This window comes from Genypterus blacodes, unplaced genomic scaffold, assembly GCF_046128005.1.
Source record: "Genypterus blacodes isolate CSIRO-AG114 ecotype Tasmania unplaced genomic scaffold, CSIRO-AGI_Gbla_v1 ptg000266l_1, whole genome shotgun sequence".
Lineage (NCBI taxonomy): Eukaryota > Metazoa > Chordata > Actinopteri > Ophidiiformes > Ophidiidae > Genypterus > Genypterus blacodes.
In genome coordinates, this window is record NW_027467058.1 from 172,501 (window position 1) to 197,918 (window position 25,418).

Here is a 25,418-nt window from a genome sequence, read left to right on the forward strand (position 1 = left end):
TGTGTGTGTGTGTGTGTGTGTGTGTGTGTGTGTGTGTGTGTGTGTGTTCCCTGGATCACGTACTGTGTGATGATGCTGGTTCAGTATAAAAGTTTAATAAGCCTTTGGAGCACAGAGAGGAGATGAGCCTGTGGATCATAACCATTACACACGCACACACACACACACACACACATACACATACATCCACACACACACATACATACATCCACACAAACACACACACACACACATACATCCACACACACATACACGCATATAAATATTCATGTTTTTGTTTGTGCATATGTCTGACCCCCTATGAGGGTGTGTGTGTGTGTGTGTGTGTGTGTGTGTGTGTGTGTGTGTGTGTGGCGTTGCAGACCTCCACCTGTAACTCAGACATAAATAAGGGCACGAGGCCAGATGGTGTTTGGGTTTCAGCTGTCTGCACCTCCTGTGTGTGTGTGTGTGTGTGTGTGTGTGTGTGTGTGACTTGGATCTGCAGGGGAAAATAGCCACACAGGGTTAAAAGGTGCACACACACACATCCATCATCTACCTCATGTATCAGCAGGAAGGCCCCGCCCACTGACAGAACACAGACACATTCTGAAGATGTAAGACAGTTGAACGGCGACATGGCAGCGTTTCCTTTAAACGTTTATGATAAAGAATCATTACATCATCAGTGTCAGTGCGTCATGCAAGTTGACCAGTCATCCAAAAATGAATCATGTCAACATCTACGTTTGATTGATTACTTTATAAGATGTTGCCACTGTTTGTTGCAGTTCTCGACCCGTTCTTGCATTTCTTCTTCTTCCACATAAACACGTTAGGCGTCCCGTCCCGTCCCGTCCCGTCCCGTCCCGTCCCGTCCCGTCCCGTCCCGTCCCGTCCCGTCCCGCCTGGACATGGAATGCTGGACGTCATGTCCCTACGTCAGCAGTAGTTCATAAAGTCTGTTTCCATTACACTTCTGATGAATGACTTCTTTATCGCCTCGCTGTGAGATCCAACCCGAGCGAGCGAGCAATGCTGGAGACGGCACGCTGTCTCACCCCCACACTGACACACAGACAGATGTGAAGGTTGTCCAGAAGAATCACAGGCGGAGGAATAAAGGCCGAAGACGAATCTGAGTGCTGCGGAAAACCAAACGACTCATTTTACACCGAATTAAACCCGAGGGCCAGAAATCACAAACCTGCAGCCAGAAAGCGTCTGCAGTTGCGTGTGATGGGTTCCAGCCCCACATTCCTCTCCGGCCTCGGCCTTCCAGTCCAACCGCAAACTCTTTATCTCACTAATCACTCAGTTTGGTCCTGGTTCATCTAAACACAACCTGACATGTTAGGATGAACATACATGTTTAGTCAGGGAGCGTCTCTGCTGGTGGCCGCAGCTCTGCATTGTCTCTCTCTCTCTCTCTCTCTCTCTCTCTCTCTCTCTCTCGGTGCATCTGCCTTTCTTTTCCTCTTCCCTTTCCTCTCCTCTTGCTTTCTAAACACTCGTACATTTCCTCCGTTTCTTCTCAGCGAGGTTGAGCTCTGATTCCCACACAGGGTGGGTGGTCTCTGGGTGGTGTGTGTGTGTGTGTGTGTGTTGTGGGGGGGGTGAAGATGTTCATATGTTGTGTATTTGGTGAAACTGGATACGTTTCTGTTCCTGCGTGTGTTTTTATTTATCATTTTCTATTTTCCCGTGGATTGTTTGATCTGTGGTTGATGCCTGTGCCGGTGTGTTTGTGTCTTTGGAAGCCGTCCTGCACGCACAGACACGCACACAAACACACACGCACACACACACACACACACGTCTCTCCGGACAGGCAAACATGCGCCCTGTTCCGCATTTCCTGGCTGGACCGTGGGCGTTCAGCAGATGGAGGCAAAAGTCTGGGAGAGATTGATAGGGGAGGAGGCAAGGAAAGGAATAATGAGGAGGAGGAGGAGGAGGAGGAGTGGGAGAGCCCGGCCAGGCAGAGGAATGTGTGAAGAGACCAAGGCAGACATGTCAGGCAACAAATTGAAAATGCCAATTTCACTTTAGCCTCCACCGGCTCGGGCGCTCGCCGCCCAGCCGGCCTCTTATTTCATGTGTAAATGAATGGTGTCCGCAGCATAACACACAATCACCTCACTCTCCATCTCTCCTTCCCTCTCTCCTCCTCTCCACCATCCCTGTTCTTATCTCCATCTCTTCCTCTTTCCGTCCACTTACCCCGGCCCGCTCCTCCTCCTCCTCCTCCTCCTCCTCCTCTCCTCCTCCGTCTCTCTTTAAACATCACTTGTCACTTCTCTCCTCTTTTCTCTCCCCAGTGTTATGTTCCATTCTCCTTCCTCTCCTTTCCTTGCCACCTCCTGCAGTCTCCTCGTCTGTCCTCAGACAGATAGGAGGTTCACAGGGAGTGAAGCAGCTAACTCTCTCACTGAGCCCATATAATCCAGAACTTTCTCTCTCTCTCTCCTCCCTTTCCAACTCCAAATGTGTTAAAAGTCACAAAAAGCCAATTATATCTCCGCCGTGCCGTCCAAAGGCAGAAAGCTTTCCATATATACCCACACACACACACACACACACACACACACTGAGATGTGTCTGGGCGAGCCTTCTGCAGGCCATCTCCCAGATGGAGTCGATCAGCGGTAAAAGTTGCCTCTTCAATAAGTAATGGCTAATAAATAAGTCAGAGCACCAACATCACACTTTTCAGAAGGATGCCTCCTCCAAGTCCATCCTAAGTGCAGAGTTGTGGTGCCTGTGAGGTCCTTGAATGCCTCATCCTGTGTTTGGGGTCATCAGCGTCTCTGCCTCTGTTGCAGCTCGTCTCCATGGAAATCACTCACACATGGCAACACAGCTTTATTAGCCTTATTACCTTACTGCTTATGTTGTGTGTGTGTGTGTGTGTGTGTGTGTGTGTGTGTGTTAGTAAGGTATCTCAGATAATAGATAGGCCAAGGAACATTATAGTAGATTGGAGGTGGATCCAGATCTTCTAAGCCAGTCAGACTTCCTGTCGGGGGTCGTTACGGCCACCCATCGTCTCTGACATCATTAAAATGACGGTGCTGAGGTTTTCAAGGTCAAGCAGGTTTGCTTCCTTGTCTTCTCTATGCACATTCCATCCTCCCTCCCCCTCAGAAGCTTTTGAGTTCCCTCTTCCAGATGCCCAGATAAGTCCCACAGCGTCACAGTGGAGTGTGTGAGTGTGTGAGATCACATGGTGGCAGAAGTCTGAGCTTCATTCAGTCTGAAGCCGGGCGCCTCAGGCTCCAGCCTCTCACGTTGGATTTTTATCAGCACTCGACTGGAGGTGAATAATTCTCCTATCTGTCACCCCGAGGCCGGTGGAGATAGTGACCACGCCGCCGCCGCTCGTGAGAGTGAGTGGGCAGCCTTTGACTGACGGGGGCATTAAGCCAACGCGGCCCGTCTGAGGGCTTAGCAGCATCCCCCTCAGATAACCACTACAGGCCTGCAGAGGAACCGGCACAGGCCAGAACATCCAGCCTCCTGTTTCATCCTGTGTCAGAGCACAAAGGGACCGTGTTAACATCCTGCTGCAGGTGTGAGGGAGGAGGGGAGGGGCTCAGATCATATCCTGGTCTGGAGAGGAAAGAGGAAGTGATGAGATGTTCGGGGCTTCTATTATGAGAAACTGGAGTTCTATATTGTGTCATTTTGTGTTAAATGGTTAAAGACACATCAAGTTTCAGATATTTGAAGGTTTCCTGAGATCAACCAAGAATTACAGGTTCATTGGATCAATATTTAGCTCTTTCCCCAGTTAAGCAGCTGTGAAGAGCTGCCTCCCTCACACACACACACACACACACACACACACACACGTGCTGTGACGCTTTTAAAGCACGCAGCAGCCGACCTGCTGAATGAAGCCTCAGTGTGTGTGTGTGTGTGTGTGTGTGTCTGTGTGTGTGTGTGTGTGTGTGTGCGTGTCTGGATCGGCTCCATTTTATTTTCCAGCGATAAACAGTTGTGTGTGTGTGTGTGTGTAGGGCGTGTGAGTGTCGGCGTCTCGTAGGAGTCGTTCCTCCCGTTTATTCCCGTTAACGCTCCGCTATCGTGTTGCCGCTTTTTTCCGTCTTGTTGTCTGGCATAAAGCAATTCCCTCAAACTGATTACGCTGACGACGAGTCAATTACATCTCAACTCTTATTAGTTCAGGATGCAAAAAATGAAATTAGAGGAGAATATTATGGTCTGTCGTATATTAGGCTTTTCATTCATCACAGGGAAGAGAGCGGGCGCACAGTGGCGGGGATCCCCGTCTCTTAATCAAGTCTGCGCTCTGCCAGGCGGCGCTGGATGTGCAGTGTGTTAAAATCACAATCTAGCCTCTCGCTCATCATTCATGTTTACGGCACCGCAGGGCTCCGGCTCCAGACTGAGCAGAGCCACACGGCTTCAGGCTTCAGGCTTCTACTCCCTCTACTCCACTTCATAAAGCGGGGGAACGGTGCCTCGTTGTGCGACTGTGACTCATATAGTTGTTGTGTGTGTTTGCTGTGTTTCAGTACAACTACGAGGGCAACGACATCAGCGACCTGCCGGTGGACCTGTCTGTGGTGTGGAACGGCAACTTTGTCATCGATAACCCGCACAACATCAAAGGTGAGTCAGAGCTGCTGCAGTCACAGACCAGGCTTCAGGCTTCAGGAGGAACCATGAGTCACATCCATGTACATGTGGCACCAGACGTTCAGAACATTGATTTCTGGCTGATATGTGTGTGTTCGTACTGAAACTAGAGAAGAAGGATCAATGCCACAACGTTTAGGTTCATACAGCCAGAGTATAGTAGATGAGCTGCAGCCAGACTGTAGCGTCCTTGACCGGAGCTCCGCCTCCTGGGCTTCAGCTGCTGTGATCCTGACAGTGACCGAGCGTTGAGTGACAGCTCGTTGATCACACTGACTGCACACTCAGAGAGGTTAGAGCGCAAAATGACCGAGAAGACAAAGAGACCAGGAAGTAATCAAGCTCATTTTCACTGGAATATGGTGTGAACCTATACAGGCCACACACACACACACACACACAGGGAGAAGACTATGAGATCATGTGTGTTGGATGTAATTACTGCTAAGACGTGTTCACAGTGTGTGTGGTGTAATCACTGTGGCCTGTAAAGCACAGCAGGGGGCTGTAACACTATTCTGCTGCTGCTGCGAGGTAAACTCACACCATCAGCTGCTACATACATGTGACACGCTGCGGCCCACACGCATGAGCGGCTGCGTACCGCTTTGTTTTGGTACGTTGTGACGTGGAGGAGCAGCGATCAGCTACGGTCTCTCTCCGTCTAGAGTTTCTGTCACAGAGTAGAGAGCTGAGCCGACGTCTGACAGGCGCTGAGGTCATCCGTGTTGTTGGTCATGTAACCACACACACACACAGACAGGGACCCTGCTGACATGATTGAACGTTTACATTGGTACAGGCAGCACAGCCTGAGAGACTTTAGGACGACCTCTGACCTCAGCAGCATGTTGAGACAGAACAGCATGGTTCCTCAGGTCCATCAGGTCCATCAGGTCCAAAGTGAAGTGGCTCCAGTCGGTCCTGGTTTGGCTCTGGCAGCGTATAGACGAACCTGCAGTCACATGGTCCAGTATATGTCTCACCACAGGTATCTGATCGTGTCTCAGTCCCTTCGTCCCTCTCTCTCCGTCTCTCTCTCTCCGTCCCTCGCCCCATTTCCCCGTCACCACGCTCAGGTGTTGAAGTGTGAGCGATGCTCTCTGGTCTTAAGCACAGATATGTAAATGTAATTAGAGAGGAGCCGTTTAGCAGCCAGTAATTGGTGCAGGGTAACTTTCAAGCTGCTCCGTGACCAAATGGGATTTAGAGATGGAATAGCAGAGAAATAAAAATGTCTCTCCAGCCTGTGGGGAGTGATGGAGGTTCGCCTCCACCAAGCATCAGTGGCATTCATGTGTGCTAAATGGAGAAGGGGACTAAACCCGTCCCTGTTCTGTCCCTGTTCTGTCCCTGTTCTGTCCTCTTCAGCCCACCTGTATAAGTGCTACGCCCTGAGGGACAGCTGTGGCATGTGTCTGAAGGCCAACCCCAGGTTTGAGTGCGGCTGGTGTGTGCAGGAGAAGAAGTGCTCCCTCAGACAGGAGTGCACGCCGCCGGAGAGCAGCTGGATGCACGCCACCACCGGAAACAGCCGCTGTGCGCACCCCAAGATCATCAAGGTAACACACACACACACACACACACACACACACACACACACACAGCGTGCAGCGGCTCAGCATGCACCCAAGGCTCTGTCTCTCTCTCGCTCTCTCGCTCTCTCTCTCTCTCTCTCTCTCTCTCTCCTGTCTTCTCTCTGATGATGATGACATTTGTTCCCCAGACAACTTGTAATTTAGCAGCGTCAGCAATTTTGTCTCTTTTTCAGCTTCTCGAGCTTGTTTGTTATTTGGTCTGTGGTTGTTGTTGTCGTGGCGATACACTGGTTGTCTCCAGCTCAAATTGAATTTCCTCACGTATCTCGATTTGGTCTGTAACTCTTCCTGAATCATCCAGACTGCAGCGAGTCTCCAGCAGAGCGTGGACGTGCCGCCGCCTCTCTCTCTCTCTCTCTCTCTCTCTCTCTCTCTCTCTCTGTCTCTGTCTCTGCCGCCGCTCCTTTCACAGCGGCGGCTGGTGTAAACAACCTGCACCTCCGCTCGTCTCCTGGCTCGTGACGTCACGGCCTCGTGCCAGACTACAGCGTGTTTGGTGCCCGGGAAGTTGGCAGCAGTGTTTTGGTTTTACAGCCGAGTACAAGAACACGGAGGCAGAAACACTAACGAGTCTCACTTAAGCTCCGCCCCCTGTAGAGACGGAGCGTTAGCAACAGACCACAGCACACGAATGTACACACACACACACACATCTCATATGTTAAACTACACTTCTCAACTCATTGGATGAATAGAAAAATATGATGTTTATTCAGTTTCCTCTGGGCACACACACACACACACACACACACACACACACAGTGAGCGCCATGACTCCAGTAAACACTCCGCCCCTAAATCAACATCACGCTGAGCTGTGAAGTCTAAGTTGAGGAAATTCTGGCTTCTGTTTGCTGCTAAAGTTAAAGCAAACACGTCGGCTCTGACTCGATGAGTGTTGCCCAGCAACCGAGTCAACAAACAAGTCTTGTGAGGCCAAAGGTCGTTTCAGAAGACGAGAGCAGCGACAGTGTAGTCAGGACGGACACACACCAGAATGAGCCGTTAGCTGAAGTACAGATTTCCGATCTCCCGTCTGCTCCCACGTCGTGGATCAGCCTCAGCGAGTGACGGCGACATGACGGGAGGAAGTGGAAAGGAAGGACGGAGCCATCACCGTGACTACAGCCACAGATGGGCTGGACAGGAGGAGGCAGTTCACACACACCGAGGCTGAACACACTGACATGATGAGAGATGATGGCGAGGCTGCGCGCGCGCACACACACACACACACACACACACACACACACACACACACACACACACACACACACACACACACACACCTGAGGAGGTGCTTGTTCTGTGTGTTGGCAGGGGGAGAGACAAAGAAACAGAGAATGTTTTTGGAAGTGTGCTAATTGTGTCCCGCCGCGTCTCGACTGTGAGACACACACTGAACGCCATTGTTTGTCTGCACACACGCGCGCGAGCATCTGACAGGCGGGTGAGACGAGGTGTCTGCACACTGCCGAGCGCCCATCTGTTGCCACCGGTAACCGTGGCGGTGGTCGTCGTCTCGCTGTGACCTGGGTCACAATCCCTGCAGCCCACCGCTGGGCTCGACACACACACACACTCACTCAGCCCAGTGTGAAGGGGGGACACACACTGAGACACACAGTGAGACACACACTCCAGCTCGCCCCTCCGTCCGTTCACTCATTCTCCTTGTTTACTCCGTGTTCGTTGTCCACAGCAACCAGGTTTCTGAGAGGAAAAGTGGAGTCTGTCCTCCTGTCTGTCCTCCTGTCTGTCCTTCTCTCTGTCCTCCTCTCTGTCTTTGTCTGGCTATGAGAATCCCTCCTTTCCCGTCTTCCATTCCATCCTTTACTTCTCCCCACAGAGTGTCTCTTCATCGCCCCTCTTCCTCTTCTCTGCGTTTGATCCTTTTTCTGCTTCATTCAGGCACTTTGTTCGTTATTACAGCATGCTAGCTGCTGCACGGCCATTAGCTGGAGGATTAGACTCTAATTTCCTTTAGAAACGCCATTGGAGACAGACCGCACACACACACACACACACACACACTCACTCACTCACTCACTCACACACAGAGTTACCCAGAGCTTCCAGAGGAGCGAGTGTTAAACCCTTCTGGTATCGTCTCTGTGTTCTTTTGTCCATTTGATGTTGTTGAGCGTGTGAGCGGCTAACGCTCTCTAATCGCTCAGGCACCTACACGTTATGTTTCCGGGCGGCAATAGACGTGTTCGTCTTTAAACCAACGAGTTTAGACGTCGCAGGAAGCCCGCTGTTGTGTCGTTAACGTGCTGTTTTTATCGTTCAGCTTCTCTTCTTCTGCTCTCGAAACGGCGCGTGAGATTAATTAGCGCTCCGTTCTAAAACGAGCCAAAGTCCCCCGAGAGTCAATACAGCAGCTCCAACACACACACACACACACACACACACACACACACACTCCCACACACATACACACACACTTCCACACTCAAACACACAGACACACTCAAACACACACACATGCATATAGGCGATTTGACAGAACTTCATGATTTTCACTCGATTGTGTCGAAAATTGTGTTGTTTTATAGAATCACTAGCATAACGCTTCCTAATCAGACACACAAACACACACCATGCTAGACGGTGTGTGTGTGTGTGTGTGTGCGTCGGTGTCCTAGCGTTGGCCTTGGATGCTGCCTGGCCCTCCATCATCCATCAAGTCTGCCCGGCTTCTCCTAGGGGACAGGAAGAGCATTACAGCGAGCCCTCGGAAACCAATTAAAGCTGCACAGGCCAAGCCAGCATGCGTGTGTGTGAGAGTGCGTGTCTGTGTGTGCGTGTTCTGTGTTTTCAGCACTGTGACACACTTTATTCGCTCTGGGCTTTGCACTACTTTGTGACCCCTTTTGTATAAAACAAAGTGGGTTGTGTGTTTGCATGTGTACAGAAAGTTCAATTCTCTCTGCAATCGTGTGTGTGTGTTTGTGTGTGTGTGTGTGCGCTTGCTAAAGGCCACTGATTTCTCCCCCATGTGTTGTTAAGAGGAAATATTGGCCTTTGCCGTATTTCTTTCTCTGCTCTGGCTTCTCTAACTATTGGCCCTCTCCCTTCATCATTCCCTTCCCTTTAGTCTTTCCTCTTCTTCTTCATTCCCTTCCTTCATCTGTTCCGCCCGTGGTCGGCCCTCCCTCCCTCTCTCCATCTGTCAGACGGCACAGAGTCTCTTTCTCTGTATCGACCCGGCTGCAGTGTGTTTCAGTGCTGAATGTGAACCCGAGCCGCTGCTGAATAAACACGCTCAAAGACTCCCAGCTTTTCCGAGTCGAAGAGATCCACCTGGACTCTGCGGACCCTCCAAGCATTTACCTTCACACCCTCCTGATCTCCCTCTCCAAAGTTCCTCTCAACTCTCCCTTACAGTACTTTGTGGACTGTCTGTCTCCATTAGCCGTGTTTCACCTCCGGCTTTGGGCCAAACAACCGACTCTGGGAGAACCGGACCTGTTACCTCCTAATGTCTCCTACATGCTGCACCACTTTTAAAGTCGTTAGTCAGCTAACTGACTCATCGGACAGCAGCTACGTGATCTCCCCCCACATCAAATCCCCTACAATTCTGTCCTGTCTCAACATTTCCGTTTTATCACGTAGGAACTGAAACAGAGCGGTTCTAGTTGTTGTGCGTCCCTTTTTAAAAAAACCCGAAGCCACGCTCACATCATCTCTCTCTCTCCTCTGGTCGCTCGCTCACTCTCTCTCTCTCCTCCGCTCGTTCTCTGTAGCGAGCAGATGCTATCAGTGCGTCGCCACAAAAGGCCTCACACAAAGCCTCCGACACAACAGTACAAGTTGGAGACGTAAAGGGGGAAGAAAGGGGGGAGTTTGAATGAGCGTAGAGCTCTGATACGGCCAGAGCAGAATGGAACCAATGTTTGGGCCGCTGGCTTTTATGGAAAAAAAAGCCGCCTTTGTTTGTGTTTGGTTGTGAACTTAAAGTGTGTGTGTGTGTGTTTTGATAAGCCGTTGCTTACAGAGAGAGAGAGAGAGAGAGATCATATTACCATATCTGAAGATTGCGTCCGGCGTATTTCCATGTGCCACTTGCTCTTTTGTCTCCATCCTAAGTATGGAGCATTCAGCCGCTCTGACAAAGAGAGCGGGCGAATTAAAGAGACAACGGCTCTGAGAGGAAGAGGAGGAGGAGGAGGAGGGAGCTTCATCATCAGCCTGCCTGGCTGCTGTTAGATGAGAAAGCGCAGTTTAATTATATCAGCGTGACATTTGGGCTGTGGCCTGCGTGACCCCGGGCTTTGTTCCCGGCTCGTCTTTGTGTTGGTGAAGTCCGGAGCACCTGTGGCTCTCAGCAGACTCACACCTGCGCTGTAATGACACCCGACTGCACATCACTGTGAGCTAATTGGTTAAAAAATAGAGTTGCAGGGAAAAGAAGGTTGAGGAAGCAGATCCGTGAGAGAGATACACTCGTTTGTTGAGCTTTACGCTTTTTTTAGGCTCGGTAGCCGGCAGGAAATGACCAAACGTAACACGCAAGACTCACAAATCAGCTTTCTTTCACCGCTGATTTCAGAATCTGTGGTTTGGTTTGAGTTGAAACCAAGGTGGAAGAGTTTGTGTTGCTATGATTGTGTGTGTGTGTGTGTGTGTGTGTGTGTGTGTGTGTGTTTGTGTGTGTGTGTGGTAACTTGCTGCGGTTCATCATCACCGATTTGTGTTACAAATCCTCATAAATAGATAAATTAATTTTCCTTGTCAAATAGCGATTTGTCTTAAAAACTGTTGCATTTTTAATCTCTCGTTCTTGAATAAACACAAACTGACTAAGGGACCAATTTATTACCAAATTTAGTGGTAAATTTGAAGCAGACGCACTTAGACCTAATACGAAAAAGAAAGCTGAAAATAAAGTTAAACTTGTCACATTTTGATTCTTATTTCTTTATTATTAATTGCTGAACACACTTCAGTACACACTGTGATTCTGTTCAATAAATCAAACCATTAAAAGTCTCGTTTATTGTAGTTTGCAGTGATTTCATTCATAAATAGGTTTTGTATCATTTAATTCTGCACTACACACAGCAGCCGCGCTTGCCTGCTTATGCTAACGTGCAGGATTCACGTCTGAGTGAGGAGCAAGATGAGGAGCTTAATCGCTGTGACCTTCCCCCCCCCACACACAACCCCTCATCCCCTTCAACCGCCCCCCACTCACTCCAAGACAGAGACAAATGACCCTGACCCCCCTTTACCATGTTCTAATCCAATTAGCCTTAGCGCTAATTGTGCTAGTAATGACTAATGACCGAGGGAGCCATTGTCTGGGTGGTGGGCTGGATGAATTGCGGTGTGATTAGCATTTGGGCTAGCCTGGGGTAGCCATTAGCACCTCCACGCACCTTTTTGTGGTCCTCTCGGGGACGTGGAGGGAGCGGAGGTCGCGGCGCTCTGTAATTGTATTGAGTAGATTAATCGTCACAAGGTTAAACGAGAGATTTAAGACAGGGCTTGATGGGGGGGTTCGGGTTAAGTGCGCGTGTTGGCAGGTTGTGTGCGTTTTGACAGAGTTGAGGTGGAGTAAATTGAACCCTCAGCCATTTTTCATCCCAATCAATGAGCTAGCAAGCGCCTGATTCACTCAGAACGGAACATTAGCTTAATGGCTGGCTGGTGACCGAACGTGTTGCATGTGTGATGTCCCTGCTTGATTGATTGACTGACTCCAGCCTCTTTGTCCTTTCTCGATTTTTCTCTTAACAGTTGCAGCCAGAGACGGGGCCTCGGCAGGGAGGAACCATGTTGACCATCACCGGGGAGAACCTGGGTCTGCAGTTCAAAGACATCCAGAACGGCGTCCGCATCGGCAAAGTGTCCTGCAACCCTCAGGAGGACCAGTACATCAGCGCCGAGCAGTACGTTCATCTCTCTCTCCCTCCTCACGTCCGCTCCAGACCTCCTTTCTGTCCGTTTGTTTTTGTTTCCCGCCTCGGCCCGATATTGATGTGACAAAGTACTAAGCACCACACTGTGACTCACGCCGACTCTGTTTCAGCAAAGCGTCCAAAGGTTAAATGCCGCTTTCCCCTTCAAGCAAAACCAATTCCTTTGCAAGCGAGCGAGCTCACGCTGGGTTTGTTACTCCTACTCTTTTTTTTTTCCTGCTTCTTCAAAAGTGTTTGTGCCAAACAAATAGTGGCTGAGTTTCCGCGGTGCATTCTTCCCCCCTAAATAATGAAAATAATGGTCCAATCAGCGCCAAAGCATCTCGTGGAATCATCTCAATCAGAATAAATTGTCCCGTTCTGAAAGACGTCTAATGATATACCAAGTGGGTGGTGCGTGTGTTTGTACTGACGGCTTGAAAGATGGAGGTTTGTCGTGTTTAAAGTTTCTCCTAAATATTCCCTCACAACCGCACAACCATCTGTCTGAGGGAGCCGTCCGCTGAAAGTTCTCCCCATTAAGCAGGAGGCAGAATGTTCGGAGAAAACCATTATTTTGGCAACAGAGGCAAACCAGTAATAGAGCCAAGTGGGTTCAGATAAGAGAAGTGATGTCAGCAGCTGATTGTAAACAGGGCGCCTCATGCAGTCGCTCTGCGGCTCTCTGAAGCTCCATTCAGATGCTAGACGTGTCTCAGGAGGACGCAGGTGACAATCGGTAAACTCACAGAGGAACAAGTGAGCGTTGTCCTTGTTTGAGGACAACCTAAAGCCTAAAGCAAAGCTCTCCCGTTGTTGTTGTTGTTGTTGTTGTTACGATACACATTTTAATAAACATCCCTACCTGTCCGGCCCCTCGTTCCAACACAACAAACCCATAAAATGACTTTCAGTTAAAAAGTAAGTAGAGTTTTGTCTCAGCTTTTCTTTGAAATCTCAATAGACTCTGTTGTTGTTAAAATGATCCACTGTAGAAATCCCGGACATTATTGATTCAGATTGCAATAAAATGAAGGACTAACGCCGTAAATTAGGGGCGGAGCTACAACTTTGGACATCTTTTTCATACAAGCGTTTAAATACTGCAGCTGAATATTTTATGAATCCATTTTTCCTGGCTGTTATTCTCTCTCCCTCCCGCTCTGTAAATGCTGCAATTATTATAAATATTCGATGAAACTTGTAGATGTGTCACACAGACGATGTCCCGGTTTGAGTTTCTTCCTGTTTTTATCTCGAGTTGCTCCAGAAGTAGATATTGAGGACGCTCCTCTCCTCTCCTCTCAGCTGGAGACGTCCTCCTCCACTCCTCCGTCGTCCCTCAATTTCTCTCTCGTGCTCCTTTGCCTTGTTTCTCAGGTTTCTCCCTCTCCATGAAGGAAACAGATCAGATGTGCGTTAGATGATTTCACAGTGAGGACAGAAGAAGTCCCGTCAGTGTTTAGATCCACCTGCATTCAGTCTGAAGGCCTGTTTGTGGATCTCTACGTGTTCCTCTGCGTGTCCCTCTACGTGTCCCTCTGCGTGTCGCTCTGTGGTAGTTCCTCCTGCAGCTCTACACTGCTTCTCTGTGCTGTAACTGTCTCTTGGTCTCGTGCTCATTTTGTTCCTGAAGCTCACACCCAGCACCGCAGAGGTGTCAGCGTTTAACCCCGTCAACCCCGTAGCGCCGCATTAGCCCGTTGCCATAGCACCCAGAGGCAGAGAGCGCGGCTGGCGGCGAGGCTGTCACGCTAATTAAAAGTGATGTTAGCCATACGGTGCCATTAGCGGCCCCGACCGTTCCCGTCTTCCTCCTGACCCGATGGGAGCTGCAGCGCCTCACGCGGGCCGGGGTTACGGGGGACTGGCGGCTCGGGTCAAAGGTCACCTGCTAGGGAGAGTGGCGAGGCGGAGACTGTTGAACGCCGTCCAAATGTAGACGCGGCACTTTGCATGTCCGTCTCTCTGCCGCTGTACATCTGGCTCACATTCCTACATGGAGAGACTCTGGAAGGATCCGCTCCTTTAGTTGCTCTGTGGTTGATTAAGCTTCAGGGTTCAAACACTCCTGGAATGTAGTGTTTTGAATTACGGGCGTATATTGTTTAAATTGTTAATAAGTATTCATGTGATCTGTTGATGATTTATAAATCAGTCGGCTGTAATTGGATGAGAATGAATAAGCTTGTCACCATAGCAACACATTCTCGGGTCACATGTAGGACACACATTGACGCAAACGGAGCGCCGTGGAGACGACACCAGGCTCACTGAGTGTAAACGTGCTTATTATACATATCTACTATAAATATAAGCTGTTACAAATCTAGACTATGATGCCTTTGTGTCGTTTATGTTTTATGAGCTTTATGTTTTTATCTGCTGGAGTCAAACACGACGTCGTCAGCTGAGTGGAGCGCTCAGCGTGGCAGAGCTCGGTCTAAGTGGAGTCAGATTAGATTCTTTAGGCGCCCTGCTATTGATTAAATATTAATGGTTTCGATTATTGGATTTGATTCCACGTGGAGGAGATTAAATCGTTTCAGTCTGGAGGCAAACTGCGTCCAGCTTCCTGTTTCTTGTTTCGCCTCTTTTATCGTTTTTAATTCATCCTTAATTCCTTGATGTAGGGCGGAAATACCACCTTAACAAATCCACCGCCAAACCTCACATAGACGCCTAAACACGTGTAGCCAGACTCAGCTTAGCCACACACACACACACCGATATACACAAACACACACATAGACACAAAAATATAGAAATAAAAAAAAAGGTGTGCAGCGATGGAATGTGAAATCCGTTTTGGTGGCGACGCTACGGTTGCCGTGGCCACCTGCGGGGAGCCGAGGAAGCAGGAGACTTAATAACTCTCTGAGGAGACGGAGAGGAGATGAGATTGTTCAATTAAGCAGCCTGGCTCACTTTAACCCTCTCTCTCCCCCGCTCGCTCTCGCTCGCCCTTTCTCACCGGCTCCTTCCTCCGCCGCGGCTAATTAACAGTCGAGTGTGTCTCCAGTGGGTGAAACATGACGTCCGTGGGTGTGTGTGTGTGTGTGTGTGTGTGTGTGTGTGTGTTCTCGTTCTCCCCCTGGGCTACACTTCCACTCCTCCCCACTCTCAATCATCTCTCCAGTGGATTTTCATTTGGCTAGCCAGCGCCCCGAGCTAAGAGCCGGGCTGATGGTTCCCCACTAACGCTCACACACACACACACACACACCTCTTATAACACGTTTAGATGGACTTGTTTGTGATAAACAGGGACACAATCAGACTTCATCTTAAAGGCATTGAGTGTTTTCTGGACTTTGACAGCAGGATGTTGGTTCTTACCCATGAAAGTGCTTCAGCATTACAAACCAACTATTCCATCAACACAATGAAACACTGCAGAATCTGTGTATTTATTAGCATTTTCCTGACAATCTGACGTTCCTTCCTCCTCCTGCAGGATTGTGTGTCGACTGAACGACGCCACAGGCTACAGAGTGCAGGAGGCTCAGGTGGAAGTGTGTGTGCGGGACTGCATACACCCCGACTACAAAGCCGTCTCCACCAAAGCCTTCACCTTCGTGGTACGTGTGTGTGACTGAGTTAACCTTCAATTGGGGACTTATTTGAGATAGTTAAGGGTTTGTGAGTCTTTCCCTGACACATTTCTTAGTTCTTTTTAACTTCAAATCTCACCCTTAACCCCTCCTGGTCTCCGTCTCTGTGTGTCCCTCCACAGTCTCCCTACTTCACCCGGGTCCACCCGTCCACCGGGCCTGTGTCTGGAGGCACCAGGATCACCATCGAGGGCAGCCACCTGAACGCAGGCAGCGCCGTGCTGGTGAAGATCGGACTGAACTCCTGCCGCTATGAGAGGTGAGGCAGTGGCGTCTACGCAGTTTTAGTTCGCCTGTCAGTCATGTCGCGTCATGTCGATGGTTATCTGCCTCTGTGTGTTTCCTTGCTCTCCCCTGGTGCTAGCGTTGTGTAATTACAGCTGTTTGGAGTGTGTAAATGCAGGAAGTGACAGTGATTGTAGTGAGAGTGACACCTGGCCTCTCTCCTCTGTTACTCTGAGCCTGACCCATATTTCTGTCACAGATAAGGAAGGCTGGTAGTTTGAAGCATTGCGATGTTGTGGCCTGTAATTGATATCTGTCTTCTTCTCTGCTTAGAAAGTTTGTTTGAAGTTTGTTTTTGTCCTTTCTTGGTTTGAGTTTATATCCTAACTCTCCACCGCTGTCTGAGCTCATCAAGGAGTTTCTGCCAGAGATTCTGCCAGGATTTGGAGACGAGGAGACACGGATCCAATTTAATCGCTCCAAATCCTTACGCCAAGAGAGCTGCATTGTTTCTTTGAGTGTGGTCCTGGAGAGCCCAGCTCTGGACTGAATCCATTCATGTGTGCCGCCTGGCAGATGGTGAAGAAAAGAAACTTCACGTTAAAGATCGTTAGTTTGCTTCGCCTGAATAATAAACTGAGAGCAGAACCCATTAGACGCTCAGGCTCCCTCACCAGGGCCACAGACCAGGGTTTGCACCACTATGAGTCCATGTTTCTCTTTCTTCAATCAACGTTTGGTAGCCACAGCGTCTCTGTTGGCGTTAGGAGGCGACATCGCCGGAGCTGCGACCTGATTGGGCGCAGAGTGGAGGAGCGTTTACAGGCTGAGACACAAAGCAGCCTCCTTCAAATTCACTTCTGAGACAGTCTCAAAGTTTCTAAAGCCTCTGAAGCTTTACTTTAAGGTTCTAAATGTGACGTTCGCCTCAATCCCACTGAGTGTAAACGTACTGAGCGAGCAGCTTTGAATAGAGTCTCTCAGCAGAACAAACTCCAGAAGTGAAAGTGACTTCTGGGCCACACTTCCTCCTCCAACACTGTTTTTTCTCTACCGGGCAACAAGTGACAGGTTAAACTAATGAGCTTCCTTTATACGGCGGTGAGAGGGAAAAGTAAAGGCCAATTTAAACCACAGCAGCACTTCCTGAGGAAGGTGAGCGTAATGGTCTTGGCCTTTCATTCACCGAGCAGCAATAACCTTTATGGCCAAAGTAATGAACTGTTTGAGTCCGTCCCTTTAATGCGTCTTTGTATTCAGCCGAGCTGCCGCTTTAATCAAAACCTATTTACCCCGAGTCACTCATCCTCTTATCTCCCCCTGCAACCCCTTCTTTCCTTCCTTCCCTCCTCTTTCTTCCCGTATCCCCTCTTGGCTTCCTTTTGTGTGCGGCTGCAACCTTGTCAGAAAGAATCTGCGCGCCGCACCACAGGCGCTCTCGGCGGCGGCGGGGTTGTGAAAGTGGTTGCCATGGAAACGTGGCATCGGCGGAATGTGGAAGAGGCTTTTTTTCTTTCACGGCGTCCCCTCTCTCTTCTGTCTTCCTCCCCTCTTCACTCGCCTCTCAGGCTGAGTGCAGCTGGAGGACACTGTTCCTCCTCCTGAGAGACGACGGGGATCTGACCAACAAAGACATCTGGGCCCCCATCTCACTCTGTCTTTCTTTCTGTCTCCACGTCTGCTCAGTCTCTTAACCCTCTGCACAGAGCGGCGCTAGAGCCACCAGAAGAGTTCTCCCTCTTTCATCTTCTCAATCATCCCTGCTCCTGCTGCTGCTTTCACCCTCAGCAGACAATAAGAAGGCACAAGCACACACTCATGTGGGGCAGTAATGCATTTAGAGGGACTAAGTACACAACTGATCACACACAACACTCTACATTCATCATTAACCCTTCATGTGCTGCCATAGACACGGGTGCTTGGACTCAGACCTGCATGGATCTGCTTACAGCTCAGAAGGAAACACAATATATAGACTTTTTTCAGTGTATCTTAGTCTCAGTTCTTACTTCAGACTTATAACCTTGCACACACACACCTGTGCACACCTGTTCACACCCGCCTCGCCGCCTGGCCCAGAGCGTTTCCCTCCGAGGGGGCAGAGGGTGACGGCAGAAGTTCTTGGCAGCCGCACAAAGTTTCCCTGTAGGTCACAGCTGGGTGTCTGTCTGCTAGGGAGGGGGTTACATCACACTGAGGGACGACGGGGCCTGATCTGCCACTTCAGATGTATCAGCCAGAGAGAGAGAGAGAGAGAGAGAGGAGGGCTTTGAAGTGTCACATCCGGTGATTGGGGCTGATGAAAGCATGATTGTGCACACTGAGAGACGTCGGTCAGGTGGATTGGTGATTGTGTCTGTGTTGTTTGTGTCACACCAGATAAATATTTTATGATTCAATTAAGGCCTGAGATAAGATTTCTCACTGTCGGAGAAGCTTCAGACAGAAACTCTTACATTCAAGCAGAGCAGAGGTCCAGATTTAACATTCTCTCTCTCTCTCTCTCTCTCCCTCCCCCTCTCTCTCCCTCTCTTTCTCTCAGGCGAGGCAATAAGGAGATCGTGTGTGTGACCCCGGCCAGCCAGGCTCCGGGCCACACTCCGGTCATGGTGGACATCAACTCTGCTGAGCTGAGGAACCCGGAGGTGAAGTTCAACTACACAGACGACCCCACCATCCTGAAGATCGAGCCCGACTGGAGCATCGCCAGGTGAGGGGTCGAGCTCCAACATCGTTCTGGACGCCTCACACGATGCCGGAGGAGAATTATGTTAATTTCTCTCTTGGCCGACTTTTACGCATCTAATTGAAAATGGATGGGGAGGGAAAATATGGAATACATTTTTCAAAATGCGCTAAAACATTTACAGGCCTGCTTGAGTTGGAAAGATTTCACTGGAGACACTAAAGTAAAGTTCAGTCAAACATACTGACAAAGGCAACAGAATAGAATCTCTAATAGAACGAGGTCATGTTTCCTTAACCCTTAGATGCATAAGTGGGTCAAAAATGACCCGGTGAGGTTGTTTTCTTGAAATATCTTCGTAATGAAAAATTGTTATCATTTCATATTCCAGGTATTCCTCAAAAAACATGTTTTTGATATAATGCCATTTACATTTTTAACTTACCTTTTATACATTTTAAGAAATTGTAGTTTTTGTATTAGTACCCCAAGCTTCCATAAGTGGGTCAAAAATGACCCGCATGCATTTTCTATGGAATCCAATGGGAACCTTTGATTCTTATCACCTGTGGCTGTCAGGAATACATTAACTGTGGACCACACAGACTATATCAGAAGTGTCACCCCTCAGGAAGATTATTTTACACAGCAAGAGCTGATACGTGTAAGTATTATCTTCATATAATATATATAATATAATATATTTCTACAGTACATGCCAAGCAAGCCCGCCAAGTACGGCCTAAAGATCTTCTGGGTTTGTGATGCACGCATTCCCTATGCAATAGATGGTATAGTTTACACGGGGAGACAACCAGGGGAAGAAGTTCAGAAGAATCTGGGGGAAAACATTGTCCAGCAGTTGTGTAGTAGATTTAGAAACACAGGTCGCAACATCACCATGGATAACTTTTTCACCAGTGTGCCTCTTGCGCAGCATCTCTTGGAGAAGGATCTCACTATTGTGGGGACTCTACGTCAGAACAAGCCAGACATCCCTCCTCTGATGAAGCCTTCCAAGTCCAGGGAGGTTCATAGCACAGAGTTTGGATTCAACGACAGCCTTACCATGGTCAGCTATGTCAGAAAGAAAGGAAAAGCTGTTGTGCTCCTGAGCACTATGCACCACGACAAAGTAGTGGATGAAAATAGCCACAACCCAGCCACAGGAAAGAAGCAGACAGGGCCAACCAAAGAGAAAGAGGTGTCAGATCTGCCCAAGTAACAAAGATCGCAAAGTCAACAATAGGTGTGGGAAATGCAATGTACCTGTGTGCAATGATCACAGCCAGAAACAGGTAGTTTGTCTGAACTGCATACAGTGATAAGACAAGAAGGCAAAACAGGGAAAAGAGAGAGGAACTGTCAATGACTGGACAGTTACACACATACATACACACAAACACACACACACACACACACACAGACACACACACACACACACACACAATGGATGTTCACATTTTTCTATTGCTGTTCTGGGTAAGTTTCTTTTTCAAAAATGTTAAAAAGTGAAAAAGAAACATGAAATCATTCTTGTGTGGTCCTAAATACAATACTAAATATTATACAAGTGATTATTCTTAACCAAATTGACAAAAATGGCATAAAAACACATTGATTCTAATATGGGTCATTTTTGACCCACTTCTGGAAGAGTGTAGGGTCCAGTCACTCGTGCATCTAAGGGTTAAGGAGGCAGCATAGGAGACATCTCTGGACTTATTGGTGTAAGTAGAACATCATCACGTCCTTTGATTATAGATTCTTTACATCAACGCGAACAAAGTATTCCATAAACAAATCTACTTGATGTGGATCTATAGAACCGATCCGGATGCATAGATGCATTATTAATGAGGCGGTGCTTGTGTCGTACATTAATGTCGTCCTTAAAGAGCCGTGGACTCGTCTGAAGTATGAACTGGGTGTGAGATGTATTATTCCCTCGCTCGCTCGCTCGCTCGCCGGCTGCAGCTCCCAGCACAAACCAACCAAACATTCTTCATCTTTATGCTCGTCTACATTTTCAAAGGCGTCTTATTTATTCAGTTTATCTTTTTATGTTTCAAAAGTAAATCTTTGAGAGCAGGAACAGCAGTGAGGAAGGCTCCTGCAGCACTGCGCCGTCGGTTGATGAGCTGCAGCACAGACGTTTCTGTAAATATGACTTGACTTATTGAAATGAGACGACAGCGCCACAGGAAGACTTCCTGTGCTAACACAAGCTGTGGAGCGCTCAAAAAAAGCTGCAAGCTCCCCGATGCTAATGGGCTCACTCGCATGACCTAGAAACTCTTTCATTCCTCTGCTCAGAAATGATGCCAACACACACACACACACACACACACACACACTGTTGACTGTCTCATTTACTTCTAAAGTTGAGTTTCAGGAACTTCCCATGTTCTTTTGAAGCCTCCACTCTGCTTGTGTACGTTGTTAGAGTTGCAGTGTAACTTGCCTGAGCTTCATTTATACAGTGTGTGTGTGTGTGTGTGTGTGTGTATGAAGCAGACGTGTTTATGAATATACACTCTGCATTTCCTGGAGTTGTGTCCCGTTATAGAGGCGTATAGGTAAACATCACACGGGTCCAGATTTACCTCAGCAGACTGAAGATCTGTTAATGAAGCAGCATCATGGGGGTCCAGGGGAAACTCTGCAGGGGGCCAAAGAGGAGCGAGCAGATGAGGACGCTCAGTCAGACTGGGAGAAAGGAAAGGATGAGGGTAGAAGAGAGAGAGAGAGGGGCCGGGCTCTGGGCTCAGGCCTCCCAGAGGACACGCCCCCCTCCTCCCCGGGCCATCGTGTCGTTATTTACTGAGCCACTTTGTCGCCTTCTCGCCCTCGGCCACAGCGCTCTGCCTCTCTGGAGTCCTGTCCATCCATTCTGGAGCCAATAACACATGCAGGTGAAGCTGCAGATTCATTGGCCTCTTTAGCAGCGACACAGAGGTCAGCACATCCTGTCTGCTGCTCCGGGGCCTCCAGCTTCACCGCCAACACTCCAGCCTGGAGGTCAGATGTTCACTCATGTTGGTGCTGTCAGATAAACTCGCCCCCCCCTCGGCTCAGCTGACTGGTGAGAAGGCAGTGGAGGGGAATAGAACCCTCACCCATGTGTGTCAGTGTCACACGGGCCTGACCAGGTCACAGTTGTCAGATCGGTGGCGATGGCGTGACTGAAGATCCGCTGCAGCACCTCATGAATACATACGGTACCTATCTGCCCTGGAAGAGGAAGGGAAACAAGGCCAGCAGCTGCAGAGCTTCACTGCTGCAGAGCCTCTCGCCTGAAAGTCCCTATATGGGTCTGAGATGTAAATGATCTCTATAAACAGATATTAACACATATTGGAGGATTAAGGGGACTTACAGGTTCATGAACAGTGAGGCAGAGCGGCACAGAGCTGGAGGTCCGCTCTGCTCTGCTCTGGACCAGGCTGCTAGGAACCTCTATGGCCTCAGGGGTAACAGTCAGATTTAGACAGAAATGGACATGAGAGAGCAAAACACCTGAAGAAGAAAATGTCACTCATCTCTTATCATATTTCTGAACATTGTCTCCTCTGATGTTTTTGCTCAGTAACACCTGAACGTTGTTTGTCTCCACTCTGTCTCCGCCTCACGTCTCTCTGCTCTCTCCTCTGCAGTGGAGGAACCTTGTTGACCATCACTGGAACCAACCTGGCAACCATCAAGGAGCCCAAGATGAGAGCCAAGTACGGAGCTGCCAAGTCCGAAAATGTAAGAGGCTGCACTCAGACACTCGCCTACAAGTTCTATTGACAGGAGCAAGAAGAAGAGGAAGATGAAGAAGCAATGACAAATATAGACACAGATATCTGTCTCCTCTCTGTATCGACTCTCTTCACACATTCCTCTGCCTCTTCACTTCCAAACCTCCCCTCTCTCTCTCTCTCTCTCTCTCTCTCCCTCTTTCTCTCTCTCTCTCTCTCTCTCTCTCTTTCCTTTCCCCCTCTCTCTCAAAAAATAACAACACATGTTCAGTCAATGCACACACTCCTGCTCAGGGGATTCAGACACACACACACACACACACACCTGACCCTTCAGTCAACCAGCCGAGGGCCTATTTTCTGCGTTTTTGATGTTGAATTTCTTTTTAGCAGTTTAACCTTTGAAATGTCAACCAGCCATAAAGCTCCGCCCCCCCCCTCCCCTCTCCCCCTCCTCACCTAGCACCACCGGGCTTAGCTAACCTTTCTCCCCCCCCCCTCCCCCTCCCCCTCCCAGCAGAAAGTAGAAACACCCCCTCCTCTCTTTGCCCTGCTCCTTTTCTTCGGTGGTTAAATGTGTCTCTTCCCTCAGACACCATATTTCGGGGCTTTAACTCAGACGGCGTTTCTCAGCCCAAACTTCCCTCAAAGCAGAGAGAGCGAGCAGGTGGAACGTTCCAACGACAGCAGGAACACTTAAAAGCTTTAGAGGGAGCGGCTCTAATGGACCAAAGCTCCACAGGGTTCCTTTAATTTCACTCTGTTTATGCAATTAAAAGCTATTTTCACCAGGCATGAATATCTGTGTGCATTATTCACACCTAACTTCAGAGAAAGTGTGTGTGTGTGTGTGTGCGTGTGTGTGTGTGTGTGTGCGTGTGTGTCAGACAGCTGCAGGGTGTTTGTGTGGGAGAAGAACCTGCGTCATTCCATTCATTTAACGTCATTTACAAGAATAACAAGAAGTTTTCAGACGATGAGATGCTTCAGACAGCAGCTCGTCTCAGACCCTCTTCCTCCACCAGCTCTTCATCAGCTGTTAGTTTGTTTGCGTCTCATCTCTTCTGTCCTCTTTCCAGAACTGCACGGTGGTCAACAACACGGTGATGGTGTGTCTGGCGCCCTCCGTGGCCGGCTCCGACAAAAGCTTCTCCGAGGCGGGCAGCAGCCCCGACGAGATCGGCTTCGTCATGGACGACGTGCGCTCGGTGCTGGTGGTCAACGAGAGCTTCAGCTACCACCCGGACCCCGTGTTCGAGCCCCTCAGCCCCACCGGGATGCTGGAGCTCAAGCCCAGCTCGCCGCTCATACTCAAGGTAACGCTGAAGGCTCATGACCTCGTGATGTTGATCCATGACGAGGAGTAGCTGAGGAGATATGAAGGTCAGGGCTGGAGGATGTTAGAGCTTCACACAGGACGGGTTTAGCTTCTTTATGATGATCTCAACACTCTGTGGACCTGGTGAGGGAACAAAACCAAAGAGAAGGAGAACAGTCAGATGTAAATGTGATGAAGTAGCACTTTGAGGCTCCGTGTGATGGCAGGTAGCACTTCTTCATCTACTGTAGGTTGGGTTCCTCCCCTGTTCCTCCCGTTCAGCTCCTGATGAGACTCTGAAGAGCTTTTTGAAAGGATTCTCTCTTTCAGACGTGACTCCACATTGAAAGATGTTGTTTCTCCTCCTGTGGCTCCTCTGGGGCTCTGGAGGAAGAAGGACTCAGCTTCTGAAACGCTCCGTCAGAATCAGCGCTGTTTATAGAGTGGACTCCTGTGTCGCTCTGCCACCCAGAGCTGTGTCTGCTCTAAGCTACAGCGACGCTCTGCAGGGCCTCTGGACGAACGTGGCGTCTCTGTCATCTCACCTCTTCCTCCCTCGTCTTCAAAGACGCCGCAAAGCCAAAACTATCATCCAATTTCACGGGGGGGGGAAATCCCCCTTTTTCTTTCTCTCTCTCTCTCCTCGGCCAATCAGAGCGCAGCTTTCAGAAGAAATGAAAATATGATGGCGAGAAGCTTTTGATTTTTTTGAAATTCAGAAATAAGAAGCGGAAGAAAGGCATCCTATTAAATAATTGCAGAGAAATTAGACACGCATCCAGATATCTCAGCAATTAATGCCTCCCCCTGCAAAGGAGGTGGAGGAGGAGGAAGAGGAGGAGGGGGAGGAGTCAGGGTCACTCCTCTGTTTGTTTGCCTTCATCCCTGCCTCTCTGAGTCACAATCTAAACAACATCATGTGATCCAGTAAACAACCAGCAAACACACATATCTGGCCTGTGTTAACTCTATGTGTGTGTGTGTGTGTGTGTGTGTGTTCCAGGGCCGTAACCTGATTCCCGCCGCTCCGGGGAACTCCAAGCTGAACTACACGGTGCTGATCGGAGAGACGCCGTGTGTGCTCACGCTGTCAGAGAGCCAGCTGCTGTGTGAGTGGCCCAACCTGACGGGGGAACACAAAGTCACTGTGAGTCGCTCTTCTTCTACTCTCTTAATCTCTGCCTTATATTTAGATTAACACACATTATTTATTCAACCTCCTCCACTTGTTTTTTCCCACCTCAAGAGCATTTTGACACCTCCTTCCTTCCTTCCTTCCTTCCTTCCTTCCTTCCTTCCTTCATACAGCCCATCTGTCATACTTAAATCTCTTCATTTACACACACACACACACACACACACACACGTGACACTGTTTGTGTCTTGGAGGCTCCTGATTGGCCTCATTTAGCTGGAATCCTCTGTGGGATTTGAAACCCATCACACACACACACACACACACACACACACACACCTTTATGTCTGAGCTGCGTCTCTGTTTACAGACCAGAGAGTGTGTGTGAGTCTAAACACACTTTGCATTTATGCTTTTGTAATTATTCAGCTTGATTTCTAATTGTTTTGTCCTTTTGACACCAAAGGAATCACTCAACATCACGCAGGCACTTAGTGGAAATGTTATGAATTGATTTTGTTGAAGAACATTGGATGTAAT

At 49.0% G+C, this 25,418-nt stretch overlaps 1 protein-coding gene across 4 annotated transcripts in view; it reads left to right on the forward strand.

Moving 5' to 3' along the window:
* The window catches only part of LOC143017092 (plexin-A1-like), a 171,416-nt gene that overhangs the window by 128,154 nt on the left and 17,844 nt on the right, over window positions 1–25,418 (forward strand). For all 4 annotated transcript variants that reach the window (XM_076171714.1, XM_076171716.1, XM_076171715.1 and 1 more), the window contains exons 11-19: window positions 4,524–4,620; window positions 6,019–6,209; window positions 11,994–12,145; window positions 15,612–15,735; window positions 15,891–16,027; window positions 18,539–18,706; window positions 22,339–22,432; window positions 23,505–23,741; window positions 24,747–24,890. In XM_076171714.1, the coding sequence (XP_076027829.1) occupies window positions 4,524–4,620; window positions 6,019–6,209; window positions 11,994–12,145; window positions 15,612–15,735; window positions 15,891–16,027; window positions 18,539–18,706; window positions 22,339–22,432; window positions 23,505–23,741; window positions 24,747–24,890 (1,344 nt within the window). The remainder of the gene's footprint in view (window positions 1–4,523; window positions 4,621–6,018; window positions 6,210–11,993; window positions 12,146–15,611; window positions 15,736–15,890; window positions 16,028–18,538; window positions 18,707–22,338; window positions 22,433–23,504; window positions 23,742–24,746; window positions 24,891–25,418) is intronic.